Source organism: Spea bombifrons, chromosome 3, assembly GCF_027358695.1.
Source record: "Spea bombifrons isolate aSpeBom1 chromosome 3, aSpeBom1.2.pri, whole genome shotgun sequence".
NCBI lineage: Eukaryota > Metazoa > Chordata > Amphibia > Anura > Pelobatidae > Spea > Spea bombifrons.
In genome coordinates, this window is record NC_071089.1 from 47785091 (window position 1) to 47801998 (window position 16908).

Sequence of the window (16908 nt, forward strand, 5' to 3'; positions counted from 1 at the left end):
TGCAGGTATATATAAATAATGTATGGAAACCTAGCATTGCAGGTATAAATCAACAAAACACATAAACCCATCATTGCAGGTATAGATCAACTGGAATCACATGTAAACTCAGCACTGAAGGTATAGATCAAGTAAACATGGAAACAGCACTCCGGGTATTGATCAACTGAATAAGACACACAAAGGACGTGCCATCTTTGCCCCCGAACAGCCCAGCATTTTCAAACAGCCGAGCGTATGCCATCTTTGTCCCATAAACACGCTACCTGTGCCATCCTTGTCCCATAAACACCCTGCTTATACCATATTTGCCTTTTTTGACAAATCAATTATACACCTATGATTCATACCAACACTTTTGCAGTCACTCGCTAATTCATTTCCATTCACAGAATAACTTATTCTTTCACTCTTTCACAAATTTACACATATTCATTAATGCATTCTCACAAATTCATTACTTCTCACTCATTCACACAATTCATCCACACATTAATCCATTCACTCTCTCTTTCTGACTCTTTATTTCGATATTCTTGCTACCCTCCCTTCCCTCTTCCTTCTACCCTATCTCATACCCTTCGCCCTATCTACCCGCTCCTCGCTATCTACCCTCCCCCCCCCTTTGAAATTCACTTACCTTGTAGAAGTCCTGCGGCAGGATTGCGAGGCCTCTGCCTCCCTGCTCTGCCACGGTGCACGCTGCTGAGCACCGGAATATGAAGTCATATTCCGGCACTTAGCATGAAATGCCGGCACCGCAACTGAGACAGAGGCCTCGCAGAGGAGAGTAAGAGGCGCTGAACGGTTGCTGAAAACGTAATCCTTGAGCAACCACTTGGTGTCTCTCTCTATCCACCAGCTGCGCAAAGGAAAAACGGCATTTCAATTGGGGGGCACAGCATGATGTAGGGGAAAGTGTTGAAATATTGGCATTATCTCTGCTCACTGATTTCTGGGCCTAGAAAGTTTTGTCATTTTAAAGTGATTATATTCCTACAGAAAGTAAAGTGCCAGGAAACAGATGATCAAATACACACCAGGATAGGCTCTGACACCCACCAGACGGGCTGAGCTACAACAATGATAAAAAAAAAAAGTCGCCCTAATGCGCCCACACTCTTGTGTTTTGCCCCACATTGTATATTTATGCCACTGCCCAGCCCCCCCTTTAGTATTGATTTTTGTGATGCCCCCAGCCTCTTGTGAATTAATGCCTCCTCCTTAGCACCCAGATTTCACTCACAGGATCTGCCCAACACCCAGAATGGAAGCATAGGACTTCCCACCTTTGCCCCCCCAAAAACCTGCCTGTGGTATCCTCAAACAGCCTCCCTGTGCAATGCTTTCCCCCGCTTACACATCCATGCAATCACACATGTATTCATTCATTAATTTATTATTCACAAGCATTCATTCACTCATTTATATATATTTCCTCATTTACAGATACTAATCGTTTAGATACTCATTCATTCCCTCAATCATGCATACTCATTCATACAACCTCCCCCACCCACCTTACCTGAACTGCAGATCACTCTGTGCCACTCGCAGACTTCTGCAGCAGCTGCTGGATCCCTCTGCGTTCTTCTCTAGTACGGCCCGGGAGAGCAGGAATGGACCGGAGTCATGTGACATGACTTGACTCTGCTGGTTTCCTGCTTGTCCTGGGTGGAACAAGAGACACTGCTCGCACAGGTTAGTGGCAGGGCCTCTGTGGAAGTGATCGCGGGGGTTGCGACCCCTGCGATCAAGGTTAATGTGGGCTTTTGTCCCACATTTAAGACGGCGATGGTGGTCGTGCGGCCGCATCGGCCGGCCGTTTTATTAACGTTCAGGGTGACCTGGGAGGCAATTGCCCAGCCCGCCCCTGCCTGTGAACGGCTAAAGCTTGGCCGAAATTGGGTCATACAACCAGAGAATTGTCCCAAATACCCAACAAATCTATAACAGAATGGGTAAAAAAGAAATCGAGGTGTTACAGTAGTCCAGATTTCCGTCCAATTGAAATGCAGTGGTGGGGCCTTACGAGAACTGTGCATATGCAATTGCCCTCAAACCTCAATGAACTAAAGCAATCTTCTAAAGAAGAGTGGACCAAAATTCCCCCACAACAATGTGAGAGACTGAAAATGATTACTTGCTACTAAAGGTGGTTCTACAAGCTATCATAGGGTGTGCTTAGTTTTTCTCACATGGCTTATCCATTTTGGCTTTATTTTTGTTGAATAGATCATGACACAGTGTATGACGTCATGTGAGGTTGTATTATCCATAATTTTTAGACCTTGTCAGGAATAGATGATTATGTCCTGATGTGTAAAACCATAGAATTCAAATGCGGTGTACTTGAGTGGGTGCCTTCTTGGAGAATAAATTATCCATCCTTTACACTAGTTCCCAGAACTAGGTACTTTACAATAGCCCCTGACTATGTACTCAAATATCTACACTAGTTCACTGACTTAGGTACTTGACCAACATTTCTATTTAACCTCAGTACAAACAACTAGGAATCACAAATAACCAACAATTCTGTAGGTCTTACCTTTTCAATTACCTGATTTCTGTTACTCGGATGGAATACCAAGGACAACCATATCCCTATCCACCCAATGATTACGTTATAGGCATTTCAAAAGGTGCCTTACCTCTTTTTGTTGGTCAAGTTATTATTATCTTTTATTTATATAGCGCCAACAATTTACACAGCGCTTAATGCAATACATATATTCAAAGGGTATGACAAGACGAGAATTGACAGACTAAGACAAACCGATACATTAGGTGGATCAAGGCTTGGTCCGCTCCTTTACCTCTGGCTTCTGAGACTGTTGGGATCCTGGGGGAGCCCCAAGTGTGGATGCCCACAAGAAATTTGGTGACACTGGTTCAGTGAGTTGAATAAGCTAAGGCTTCTTTATTTCAAGTGCGCAGGGGAGAGTCTACCCGACTTACCTATGCATCCCCAGACTTGTCCTTGGTTCTCCAGACTCCCTGGTGTCTAGTGGGGCAGCCGCGATGCGCAGTCGTCCTCCGTTTATGCCTGGCTCTCAGTCATAGAAGCCCCAGTGGAAGTCCCGGCAGTAGCAGAGGTTGTCTGCGTGCGTCGCACAGACGTCCACCGGATAGTATGATCCAGGTCCCCTGCACCGCTGCGGGGAAACCTCTGTTTGAGGTCTAATTTTAAGGTGACCTTGAATATAAGAGGAGGGGTATTTTTCATCGTATTTGCTCTGAAAAAAACCTGGTCTTATATTTGAGCAAATACAGTACATTAGAAGTGAAACAGGCATGAGCAATGGTGCTTCCAAAAATTGTGGTCCTGGTACTTTTTCTTCCTGTAAATCTCAAGAAGGGAGGAAAACCTAGGTATAGGAGGTATTTACAAGTAATTTTTTACTTTTTGTCTCATCACAGCTTTCTGAACATTTTCATCCATCCGTGGCACTGTTTGCAAAAACTGTCTTAGAGGTAAGATTCTGATATTATTGTAGAATTTTATTTGAAGTTAGTATTTATTTTACAACATGACACACCTTGTTTTTGGTTTTATAGCCTCTAAAATAATGCTTGATATATCCCAGACACCAAAGAACCGTTCTAATTAAAATTATTGTCATAAAAAGGCTCAGTATGTGCTCTTTATTTTTAACAAACGTTATAGTGGGTAAAGGTGATGGGAAAACCCTTCCACTTAAAATTAAGAGGTAGTACAAGCATTATAAAACACTCACATACAGACTCCAGACTGAGAAATCTGAAAGCCGGAAAACTGTTACATTTTTAAATGCCGATCGCACGATCGGCCATTCCCTTCCGGGTTGCGTCATTGCTGATGTCACCTGGAAGGTCATCGTCATCTGTGGAGACTTGCATAGAGATCACAGTGTGATCGGTGCTGGGGGAATCACGGGGAGGAGAGTGAGAAACCATGTTTTAAATCCTCCTCCCATGCTGAAAAATGAAACTGAGGGGGGAAAAGGTTAGTGATTTTTTTTTTATTTTTTTTTAAATCGCTAAAGCTTCAATGGTGTTGCTGAAATGCCTCGATAGGAAGGCATTCAGCGACACTGAACACCCAGCCCAGGACGCACAGTGACTGCTTCGGAGAGTAGTCATACCAATACTGTGAGAGTTTTTGCCACTCGTAAGATGGTGCTGTAAACTTGCAGGTTGAATACAGGTACTACACTCAATCATGCAAGTCAATAAAGCCCGGCCTTCTAATCACAATGTGATTAGTAAAATATTAAAAAAAAATAAAAAACATTTCAAAAATAATTATGCAGTGATGTCGCCATCAGGGGAACCATTCAGTTCCAGCAAAATGTAAAAAAAAATGAAAACTGTAATTTATTATTATGAGCAAGTGCTAAAATTAGTGCTGTATCCTCCCTGAGGATGAAAATATCCTGATATGGAAAGAGTTAAAATACTAACATTTCTGGCCCCTGCCCGGGGCGTCAACAACCGCCATACATTGTATGGCGGCGGACGCCCGTTTTAAAAGCGTTTAGGAGGCGATCAACGATCACCTCCTAAACTTAAATGGTGTCGCTGGAATGCCTCGATCAGGAGCAGCTGCCGGTGATCTCCAGACCCTCTAGAGAACTCTGGCTCCACTTGCAGGTTGAATACAGGTATTCCATTCAACCATGCAAGTCAATGGAGCCCAGCTTTCTAATCACAGTGTGATTAGTAAAAATAAATTAAAAAATAAAATAAAATTATTAATAATTAGAAAAAAATAGTAAAAAAACAGTAAAATGTAAAAATGATTTCCCACTGATGTCACTATGAGGGGAACCTTCAAGTTGAAAAAAAATTTGTAAAACATTTTTTTAAAAAGGCAAAAAAAATAAAATATATATATAAATATATAAAAAATATATTTTTGTGAGCAAGTCCTAAAATTAGCACATTAGCTTAAAACAATTCTCGCATGGAAAGAGTTAAAATACTGGCATATTAAATGCCCATGGGGTGTCTACTTTTAAAAAATGTATGATTTGATGGGGTAAATTGAATTGGCCGGCTTCAACAATGTCCCAATTAACACGGGGGGAAGGATGGCCACACATCTAATTTCCAATTAGAAAAATGCACACGTACCAAATGTGGCCTTTTAGTTCCCCCCAAAAATGACAAACCCATGCATGTGGGACAAACCCATGTCGTGTGACAGCGGCATATACCAGGAGCTGAATTGGCCGGGCTCAAAGATGTATTAAATTGACATTTGGTTATTCACTGCACATGCCCTAAGTTCAAATGCACATGCCTCAAATGCAGACCCTTTGCCCCAAAACAGACAGGCAACCCCATGCATGGGTGTTATCACTGTACTCGGGAGATGTTGCTGAACACATATTGGGGTGTCGTGTGACAGCGGCATATACCAGGAGCTGTAAATTCATACATAACATAGGTGTGTGGGGGAAAAATACACCCAAAACTTTGAGTTAAAATACCAGCATTTAAAATACCCTGGTGTGTCTAGTTTTCAAAAATATATGGTTTTGTTGGGCACACTGAAATGGCCCGGCTCAAAGATGTACCAAATAGGGCATGGGCAGTGGATCCCCAAATGCCAACGTTCAACATTGAAAAATGCGCATGTCCCAAATGTGGCCCTTTTGCCCCCAAACAGCCAGGCAAAATCATTCATGTGAGGTATCGCTGTACTCAGGAGATGTTGCCGAACACATATTGGGGTGTTTTATGATAGTGACATATACCAGAACCTGTTTATTCATACCTGAAGTAAAATGTGTGTGAAAAAACAAATGCAAAAAAAATTACTACCATAAAGTTTGATAAAGGCTGATGGTAGATATGGTGCATGGAAAGAGTTAAAATACTAGCATTTGAAATACCCTGGGGTGTCTAGTTTTCAAAAATATATGGCTTTATTGGGCATACTGAAATGGCCCGGCTCAAAGATGTACCAAATAGGGCATGGGCAGTTGATCGGCAAACGCCAAAGTTCAACATTGAAAATGCGCGTGCCCCAAATGTGGCCCTTTTGCCCCCAAACAGCCAGGCAAAATCATTCATGTGAGGTATCGCTGTACTCAGGAGATGTTGCTAAACACATATTGGGGTGTTTTATGATAATGACATATACCAGAACCTGTTTATTCATACCTGAAGTAAAATGTGTGTGAAAAAACAAATGCAAAAAAAATTACTACCATAAAGTTTGACAAAGGCTGATGGTAGAATTAGTGCTTGGAAAGGGTTAAAATACTAGCATTTGGAATACCCTGGGCTGTCTAGTTTTCAAAAATATGACTTGATGGGGTAAATTGCGTTGGCCGGCTTCAAAGATACCCGAAATGGCACATGGGGGAAGAATTACCAGATTTGGAAAAAATGGCTTTGAAATAGCAAAACGCTACCTGTACTTATTGCCCCATAATGTGTAGAAAAAAGCAAAAAAAAAAACATAAAAACATTGGGTATTTCTAAACTCGAAAAAAACAATATATGTGTGTGGGTTCAGTAAACGGGAAAGAAGAAAATTACAGCTAAACACGAGCAGCGCAGAAATGTTAAAATGGCCATTGTCACGAAGGGTACAAAAAGTAAAATCAGCCTTTGTCACGAAGGGGTTAAAGAAGTGTGCTTTATTAAAAATCAACTTTGAAATCTTCACGTAAACACTAAAGATGTTTTTGCTGCAGGGAAATCCAATTCATTATACAGGCGATCCTTTGCAAGATTTCACACTGATGCGATTCCTTGATCGATTTGTGTATCGCAATCCAAAACTACAGAAAGCGGGAGGTAAGCAAAATTATTAAACATTCTGCATCTGAGCAATAATGAAATCTAATCTATGAATAGGCACTCAAGTCCAAAGTACAGATATTTATGGTCCTTTAGCACCAGAATAAACAAGCAGCTAACTAATTTGTTATAAACGGGAGAGTATTTTGATAGTTGTGATAGTACTTCTGTCTAGTTAATTAAAAAAAATATTCAAAGAATTTCTCAATTCATTAGTCCTCAAGAAAATAAGGTTTGTCTAATTCTCCCAAGTACAACACTTGATCCAAAATGTAGCAATAGTAGTAGTGATTGTGTGTTCAAAATTCATCCATCATATAATCTCAACAGGGCATGTAGTTATACATATAACAAGAATGAATATGTTCGCTGGGGCTTTTAATAATCAGTGTCAAACGTAAACCTTTATAGGGTGTGAATCTGAGATTTTTAAAGCACTGGCATGTAATCCTACATAGATTCCAGTCCCACTTAAAGCAAAAGTAATTCATTATTTTAAAACAGGGAAATATTGAGGATATAATCAAATCAGGAATTATCTACTAAGTAAAGGAAAGAGACCAGAAAAATAATAACACAATGTTAAATGTCTAACTCTATAGGGGCACATACAGAGGGTTCAAAGACGAGGTGAAATTGCCCTGATTCCTGCATATATTGGTCATTAAATTTGACCTTCAACAATCACAACAATAGTTCAAGCAGACATTGTTTCTTAGAACACACATTTAATCCATTGATCACGCAAAAACAATTGACGTGCCAAGACACGTCATGATTTTTAACGGGTGTAGAAAGTCATCTATGAACACTTTCTTCGGCCAAACGGTGTAGCTGTGTAATTCCTCAGTGACTCATAAGGGATCAGGGGCTATGTCTGGCCCCTCCTTGGGGCATCAATGATTGCGAACCATTCAGCGACACAGAACACTAACTCCAGAAAGCGGTCACAACTGCCACTGTGAGATTTTGCCACTCATATGATGGCGCTCTCCTGACCCTCCTGAGAACTCTGGCTCCCCTTGCATGTTTAATACAAGTACTGCATTCAACCATGCAAGTCAGTGGAGCCCAGCTTTCTAATCACAATGTGATTAGAATTAAAATTATAGAAAAAATAGTTTAAAAATTACAATAAATGTAAAAATAATTCTCCATTTCCGGTTCCAAAAAAATGAAAGGCCAGAAATAATTAGATTGAGATCTGGTGACTGTGGAGGCCGTTGGAGAACAGTGAGCTCGTTGTCATGTTAAAAAAAATAAAATAAAAAAGTTCGAGATGATGTGAGCTTTATGACATGGTGCATTATCCTGCTGGATGTAGCCATCAGAAGATGGGTACACTGTGGTCATAGTGGGATAGACATGGTCACCAACAATACTCAGTCGTGTGACAGTGTTGTGTGACAGTGACATATACAAGGACCTGTAAATTTATACATTAAGTAAAATGTGTGGGTGGGGGAAAAATGACTACCACAAAGTTTGACAAAGACTATCGGTAGAATTAGTGCATGGAAAGAGTTAAAATACTAGCATTTGAAATACCCTGGGGTGTCTAGTCTTCAAAAATATGATATATAACTTGTGTGGGTTCAGTAAACGGGAAGGAAGAAAATTACATCTCAACACGAGCACCGCAGAAATGATAAAACAGCCATTGTCACGAAGGGGTTAAACATCTTCATGCCTTTATTGGACACACTGTGTAAACATTCTCAGGTCAGGGTTTTTAAAAGCAATATGCAAACCCCTTGATTTAATAAGAGACTTACCCTCCTTTGGTAGCAGTAGACTTCAGTAGCTGTTAATCTCACCAGGGGGAATCCATTGAATGGGGTCCTCCTTTACAAAACTGTTTCAGTTCAAGAATATTTTTTTAAAGGTTTAGGGTGAAACACTCTTGAGTGCCACAGCATCTCAATCATATTGAGGTCAGGGCATGGTGGGTTATTTTTTTTTTTAGTTTTTTCAGTAGGTGTCTTTTGTGACTTGGTTGAAGATCTTATAAAAATGTATGTTCAAAATGCAGAAAGCCAGCTAATTTCAAAGAGCCCACACTCTTTTTCCTGCAACTGGAACAATAGGCGTCGTGTGTTAATTTAATAACTCACAAAAAAACAGCTTTTTAAAAGCAGAGTAAATGCATAAATAGGGATAATAGTAGCGTAGACATGGAAGAAAATATAGCGCCTTAGTACTAGTAGTGGCAAGACTCACTACAAACACCTGGAGACCTTTGTCTTTGCTACTACCATCTCTCTCCTTATGTATTATCTACTTTTGTGTTTTTTTTGTAATTGTATTGTGTAAAATCTATACAATAATGTGAATATGCATTCTAATTTACATGGTAATGGTTACACAAGTTATATTTTTTTTTTATAGTCCATAAATGCATACAGCCAGGATATATTTTAGAGTTTCTACTTTTTACTAAAAGGTTTAGTTATGATTATTATGAGAAAATGCTCTCACCTCGGTTTTTTGTTGGGCTTACAGAAAACAGAGGATACTTGATGCACCAGAGAAAGAAGTTATACATGAATCAAGAGAAACAACCAGGTAAATTGCTTTTAATTTAACCATGTAATTTATATAAATAGTTCTCATTTTATTCAGATTGTATAAATTGTGTAACATACAGTCACTGAGAACACTACAACTGCAGTTCTACCTCTCTCTATCTCCAATGTAAAATAATGCTCTTGTCTTTAAGTGTTAGTTTTGTGACCTTCCGTCCTTATGGTATTAAGAAATACATATTAACTTTTTCAGTCACATGTACCGTATATACCGGCGTATAAGACGACTTTTTAACCCCAGAAAATCTTCTTAAAAGTGGGGGGTCGTCTTATATGCCGGGTACTAACTTAGAAACCCCTAAAAAAATGCATCCACCGGGTACTTACCAAGCCGGAGGTTCCCACGAAGCCACCAATCTCTAGGGGAGGGGCGAGTGAAGAAGCCGCCTCCCCTGGGCCGGTCTTCAGGGCCGCGCCGAGGTAGGTGCAAGATCGTGATCTCCCCAACTAGCCCTGATCAGCAGGGCTGGTTGGGGAGATCACGACCTCCCTCTAACTAGCCCGACATTAGGGAGCTCGAGGTCTGGCACTTCAGACCTCGGCTTCCCTGCTCTCTAATCACTGCGTGCCGGCTATTGATGCCGAGCACAGGGATGACGTCATGTCCCGGTGCTCGGCATCAATTGCCGGCGCGTAGTGATGAGGGAGCAGGGAAGCTGAGGTCTGAAGTGCCAGACCTCGCGCTCCCACAACTGGATGGAAGAAAGAAGACAGAAGATAAGGTAAGAGATGGGGAGAAAGGGGTGTGAGTGCAGTGTATGTATGTTGGTGTGAAATGGTCAGTGTATTTGTAAGCTGGTGTGTGTGTATATATGTATGTGTGTGTGTGTGTGTGTGTGTGTATATATATATATATATATATATATATATATATATATATATATATATATATATATATATATATATATATATATATATATATATATAATACACACGTGTGTGTGTGTTTGTGTGTATATATATATATATATATATATATATATATATATATATATATATATACACATGTGTGTGTAAAGGCAGGGGTGTGTGGTGAGGGCAGTGTATAAATGTGTATGTATGGACAGGCATATGTGTAGATATACACATATATATATATATATAATGTATGTATGTATGTATGTATATATATATAATGTATGTATGTATATATATATATAATGCATGTATGTGTATATATATATATATATATATATATATATATATATATATATATATTAGGGCTGAAACAACGAATCGATAAAATCGATAATAATCGATAACGGAAATCGTTGTCGACGATTTCCGTTATCGATTAATCGAGTGATCGATTCGTTGTTGGAGCACTCGGCTCCTTTTACTTACCTCCGCGAGCGTTCCCCGCTTCTGCTACACGCTCTGCAGTCTCCGCCTTCTAGCTACGTGACGGATGTGACGCGTTCCGGAGGTAAGTATTCTTCATGTCTATGTGCACAGATCGCACAGAGCCACTCGCACAGAGCGAATCGCTCTGTGCGAATGGAGCCACTCGCACAGAGCGGTTCGCTCTGTGCGAGTGGCTCCATTCGCACAGAGCGGTTCGCTCTGTGCGAGTGGCTCCATTCGCACAGAGCGGTTCGCTCTGTGCGAGTGGCTCCATTCGCACAGAGCGGTTTGCTCTGTGCGAGTGGCTCCATTCGCACAGAGCGGTTCGCTCTGTGCGAGTGGCTCCATTCGCACAGAGCGGTTCGCGGGGGTGGGGGTCCACGGTGGGGTGGGGGTGGGGTTTCAGGGGATGCAGGGTGTGAGTGTGGGTGCAGGGCAGAGTGGGGGTGGGGGTGCAGGGCAGAGTGGGGGTGGGGGGTGCAGGGCAGGAGACTGGGTGCAGGGCAGAGTGGGGGTGGGGATGCAGGGTGTGAGTGTGGGTGCAGGGCAGAGTGGGAGACTGGGTGCAGGGCAGAGTGGGGGTGGGGATGCAGGGCAGGGTGTGAGTGTGGGTGCAGGGCAGAGTGGGTGCAGGGCAGAGTGTGAGTGTGGGGGCAGGGCTGGGTGCAGGGCAGAGTTGGAGACTGGGCGCAGGGGCACAGTGCAAAGTGCTGGGTGCAAAGTGCCAGTGCTGGGTACAAAGTGCCAGGGCTGGCTGCAAAGTGCCAGGGCTGGGTGCAAAGTGCTGGTGCAAAGTGCTGAGTGCTGTGTACAAAGTGCTTGCTGGGTGCAAAGTGCCAGGGCTGGGGCAAAGTGCTGGGTGCAAAGTGCCAGGGCTGGGGCAAAGTGCTGGGTGCAAAGTGCCAGGGCTGGGGCAAAGTGCTGGATACAAAGTGCTGGGTGCAAAGTGCTGGGTGCAAAGTGCTGAGTGCTGGGTGCAAAGTGCTGAGTGCTGGGTGCAAAGTGCCAGGGCTGGGTGCAAAGTGCCAGGGCTGGGTGCAAAGTGCCAGGGCTGGGTGCAAAGTGCTGGGTGCAAAGTGCTGGGTGCAAAGTGCTGGGTGCAAAGTGCTGGGTGCAAAGTGCCAGGGCTGGGGCAAAGTTTCTTGAACAGTAATAGTCCACCTCTTTTCAGAATGTTTGGGGTTATTTTGTTTCATAAATATTGTGTTTGGGTTCTTGTACTTTGAAAATATTGTTTTTTATTACATCATAACAAAATAAGAATGTTAATGTAAATTTTAAGTTGTTTTTTAACATCCAGTTCATTAAATTATTTTAAATAAACGAAAAATTTGCATATTGTTTTTTTTATCCGATTAATCGATTAATCGAAAAAATAATCGGCCAACTAATCGATTATTAAAATAATCGTTAGTTGCAGCCCTAATATATATATAATGTATGTATGTATATATATATATATATATATATATATATATATATGTATGTGTGTATGTGTGTAAGGGCAGTGCATGTATGTATATGTCAGCAAATCACCGGTAAGGTACATTGCTTGCCGTGATTGGCTGGTTGTTGTATGCTGGGTAGAGGGGTAGTCTTATACGGCGAGTATAGTCCAAACTCTATATTTGAACTGTAAAAGTTGGGGGTCGTCTTATACGCCCAGTCATCCTATACGCCGGAATATACGGTATGTTGTTTAACCTCTTAAGGACCAGTGACGCTGGTTTGTTTAAATCCATATTTGACAGGCAAGTCCCCCCAACTTGACAGCTGGGGCCAAAATTAGTGTATTGGCGTAAGAGGGAGAGACCGGTTAGTAGGGAGTTGCTGTAATCCAGATGTGATATCACAAGGAAGTGGATTAATATTTTTGTTTCTTGTGTGAGAAAAGGGCAAATAGAGATGCTTTTTGAGGTGAAGGTGGCAGGATTTGGTATGGGACTGGATGTGAGGGATGAAGGAGGGAGCAGACTCAAATGCGACGCCAAGTTGGAGTCATCAACAGTAACAAGTCAGGAATTGTGGACAGAGAAAATGGTGGGATTACTATAAATTTAGTCATTGCGGTGTTAACCTTTAGGGTAATGGGACGCCATCCTTGATGCAATTCCTGAAGGACAGTTGGTGAGTTAGAAGAGATTTTGAAAGATCAGGAGAGGGTTATGGTGTCTGCTGCATATTGGTGCTACTGGAAGCCAAAGGAAGATACCAGTTGTCCAAGGGAATAGGTGTAGATGGAGAATAATAGAAGCCCAAGAGTAAGCCCTAATAAACACCAAAAGACAGCTGTAGGGGGGGTCCAGTAATGTTACTAAAAGTATGGTCAGAGAGTTAGGATTTGAGCCAGAAAAGAGCTGTTTTATGGAGCCATGAGCATAGATGGTTTGTAGCAGGAGGGAGTGGTCAACTGTGTCAAAGGCGTAAGAGTGTGAGACCAGTTAGTACTGTAGTGAGAAGTGGCCACTCTACGCGCTGAGGTCACGGAGGTTTCGGTAGGTGTGTTGTGGTTTGTTTTTTCAGTTAGAAATGTGCTAGGCATGTCAATGTTTTAATGTTAACAGGCCAGACGGACAGAAGCGAGAGTTGGAGAAATTAGATGTTGAACAAAGGTGGAAGAAGAGTAGGTCAATTTGATGCGTGAGGGAAGCATACCATTGTGAAAGTTGTTTGGATGCAGTAGGGGAGGATGGGTCATCAATAGGTGTATTGAAAGTAATACAAAAATCGGGATGTAGGGCCAGTGTGTTGAGCACACATAAGGAACCATTCGCTACCAGGTGGTGCACAAATCACATGGGTGGTGCTGCAGCAGCTGTGAAAGAAGAAAGTAATATAGATTTAATTTAGCACCGTTGAATTTGATGGTCTGATGAATCTGATGTAATCATTTTAGGTGTTTAAAATTAACCATATACCTGTATGTAGTGTGTGCATTGCATAACTATGAACTGCCCAAGCCCGCTCAGAGTTTTATAGAAAATATGGAAAACTACTTTCCTTGCCTTTCTAGGTGGCACAGATGGAGAGATGGCTCTGCATACCAGGTAGGGCAGGAAACCCTATAAAAAGTGGACCTCTCCTTCCTCCCCAGTGTTTCCTGCCCTGATCAGGTAGGAGGCATGTTAGTTATGCTTCCTTCTTTTTTTTATTTTCTTTGGAGCCCCAGGGGGTATCTGTTGTATGAGTTAAGGCAGAGGTCCTTGGGTGGGTCCAGGGAACCACAACAGGAGGCTGCAGCAGAGACAAGACCCCTCTCTCTTACCTTATTTGGCTCATCTTCCCATAGCCTGGGAGCTCCCTGGGCAGATTCCTGGCAACATGCTCCTTCCTCCACCTTGGAGAGACGCAGCACTGCTCTGGTCCAATAATTTGAGTACATTTCAGGCACTTGCGCTTCACTTCCGGTTCTAGGATCAGCTTGCCTGGAGCTCACCTGAGGCAGGTCAGCTTCCGGAGCTTCCTAAATGCTCATTAAGGCGCCAGATGGGCAAGATCTTTCATTTTTGCTGCTACTTCATGGCTTGCTGCATCCTGTGGATTTCTGCTGTACATGTTAGTGCCTGAGGCGTTGTCTTGCCTTTTCTCAAGTATGTGCCAGGATTTTCAAGCCAAGTGCTTTTTTCTTGTACACTCAGTTCCCTATGTTTATTTGTTTCCGATACGTCTGATTAAAATCCTGCAGTAAATTCCCCTCCTAGGAAAGCTACAGGGAAAGTCTACTCTTCCTGAAAAAAGACTCTGCATGATCCTTCCGCTAAGTTGTGCAACTCCTGCACCCGTGCTAAGGAAGCATGAACTGCTGAATTTGCCTCCTGGTTAAAAGCCAGGCTATGGCCAACCTCATGCGGCCATTCCCCAGCCGGAACCCTTCCATAGAGGGACACAACCTTTTCCCCTTTGTGTTCCAGATGAATACACAGATTCATACATGGACACTGATTTCCAAGGGAAGCTCATCTCGGCGGTCAGATCAACCTGCAGGATGAGGTACCAGAAACAAAACCGGATCCATTTCAAGGTCATTACAAGAAACTGAAGACCTTCCATGTTCATGGAAGCATCCACACAGAAGATTTCTTACATCGAACAGAATAAAGAAGCTGTTCCCATTTGTTAAGAAAGCCACAGACTCCTGGGAAGTCCCTAATGTAGACGCAGCAGTAGCCAAGGCTGCTAAGAAGACGGCCATTCCATTAGACGATGCATCACGTTTCAAGGACCCGATGGACAAGAGGGCCGAAAATGCTGCAAAGAGATCGTTTGAAGCAGCTGCGGCTAATTTTCTTCCAATTGCCATTCGCCTCTACCTTCCGTACTATTAAGCTCTGGGTTCAACAGGCTTTAGAATAACTCGCCAGGAACTTGTCTGACACTTGCTTGGCAGCTGATTTTAATTCAGGCACTGCCATCGAGTCAGTGCATGCATCTGCTAAGGCCACGGAATTGTCTGCTGTATCTAGAAGAGGACTTTGGCTAAAATCGTGGGTTACAGATAAAGCTTCAAAGCATAGGCTCTGCAGCATAACCTTTCAGGGAAACTAACACTTCGGGAGTGAACTCTATCCTGGAATCCACTACAGGGGACAAGTATTGGTTGCCTCAAAGGAGAGGTCCGCCCTGTTTTAGATCCAACTACTTCTGTCCGGCAAGAGACAGGGATATCTACAGATCTTCGTACAAAAGACAGGATTCACAGTCCTTTCGTCATAAACCTTACCCAAGAAGCAGACCTCAGAGAGGTAAGGGAAGAGTTAAGGAAGATAAAGTTAGAAGATTCTGACGCCATCAACCTCAAGTTGGAGGCAGGCTGGCTTTCTTTTTACACGACTGGGAAGAGATATTGGGTCCCTGGGTTCTGTGTATCATCAGTCATGGTTATGCATTAGAGCTGACTCACCTGCCACCCCGAAGATTTCTGCTCTCTACACCTCCTGCACACACTCTGAGAAGAGCTGGTGTCCTTTCTACACTGAAAGAATTCATTCACATGAAGGCTCTTATTCTGGTCCCCCACCAAGAAATAGAATGTACCTTCTCCCGCATTTTTGTGGTACCAAAACCACCTGGAAAATTCAGATTGATTGTCAACCTGCGTTCAGTCAACAACTGCATAAGATACAACAGGTTTCAAATGCAGTCCCTGAGATCCACCACAGAGATCATATATTCAGGGGACTTCATGGTCTCCATAGACCCTCAGGACGCCTACTTGTACGTTCCCATCAGGAGACACCATTAGAGATACCTCCAGCTGGCCGTCCCTTCCTCTCACGGAAACAGCCGTTTCCAAGCCCTTCCATTTGGAGTAGCTTCAGCACCCCGATTATGTCGGTGGTCACTGCCTTCTTGAGACAGAGGGGCGTAAAAGCAGTCCCTTACTTAGATGGTTGTCTTTTAATAGCTGCCTCAGAGTCCCTTCTGCAATGCCACTTGTCAGAATCTCTTGTCAGAGGCTGGGATGGTTGGTCAACCTAAAGAAGTGACAGTTCCTTCCAAGCAGAATAGTAACCTTCTTAGGGATGGTTTTAGATTTGGGGATCCAAAAGACGTTTCTCCCTGGAGCCAAGATCAGAAGGCTAAAGGAGTTCATCTTCTCAGCGATGAGCAACAAGGTGTCCATCAGGTGCATAATGTCTCTATTGTGCCTAATGACTTCATCTCTTTCAGCAGTCCCTTGGGCCCTCGCTCACTCAAGACCCCTACAGCAGCTCCTGCTAGACCATTTTAGCCTTGCTCAGATGGTGGTTGTTGGACAAGAACCTCTCCAAAGGCCTTCCGTGGAAGACACAGGGCTGGATAGTCATCTCCACCAACGTCAGTTTTAGAGCCTGGGGAGCCGTTACGGGGAAAGAGATTGCCCATGGAAATTGGTCTTCACAGGAAACAGACCTATACATCAACTATCTAGAGTTATTGGTGGTCTGGAGAGCACTGAAGTTCGGGTCCCCGACCCTTTGCCACAGGCCAGTAAGGATTCTTTCAATCAATGTCACTGTAGTGGCATTTCTCACCAAGCAGGGAGGCACAAGGAGCAGACGCCTACCGGCCCTGACTGCAAGAATCTGTCAATGGGCAGAGTTTAAGCAGTGCACAATCTCTGCTATTCACATCTAGGGGTCCTCGAATTAGGAGGCAGACTACCTAAGCAGACAAGCCGTGCACCTGGGGGAGTTGAGCC

The 16908-nt window shown here is 43.0% G+C and overlaps 1 protein-coding gene across 1 annotated transcript in view; it reads left to right on the forward strand.

Annotated features, from left to right (window-relative positions):
* The window catches only part of CEBPZ (CCAAT enhancer binding protein zeta), a 40009-nt gene that overhangs the window by 10541 nt on the left and 12560 nt on the right, over window positions 1-16908 (forward strand). The window contains exons 6-8 of the mRNA XM_053458631.1: window positions 3424-3477; window positions 6693-6795; window positions 9301-9363. Coding sequence (XP_053314606.1) covers window positions 3424-3477; window positions 6693-6795; window positions 9301-9363 — 220 coding nt within the window. The remainder of the gene's footprint in view (window positions 1-3423; window positions 3478-6692; window positions 6796-9300; window positions 9364-16908) is intronic.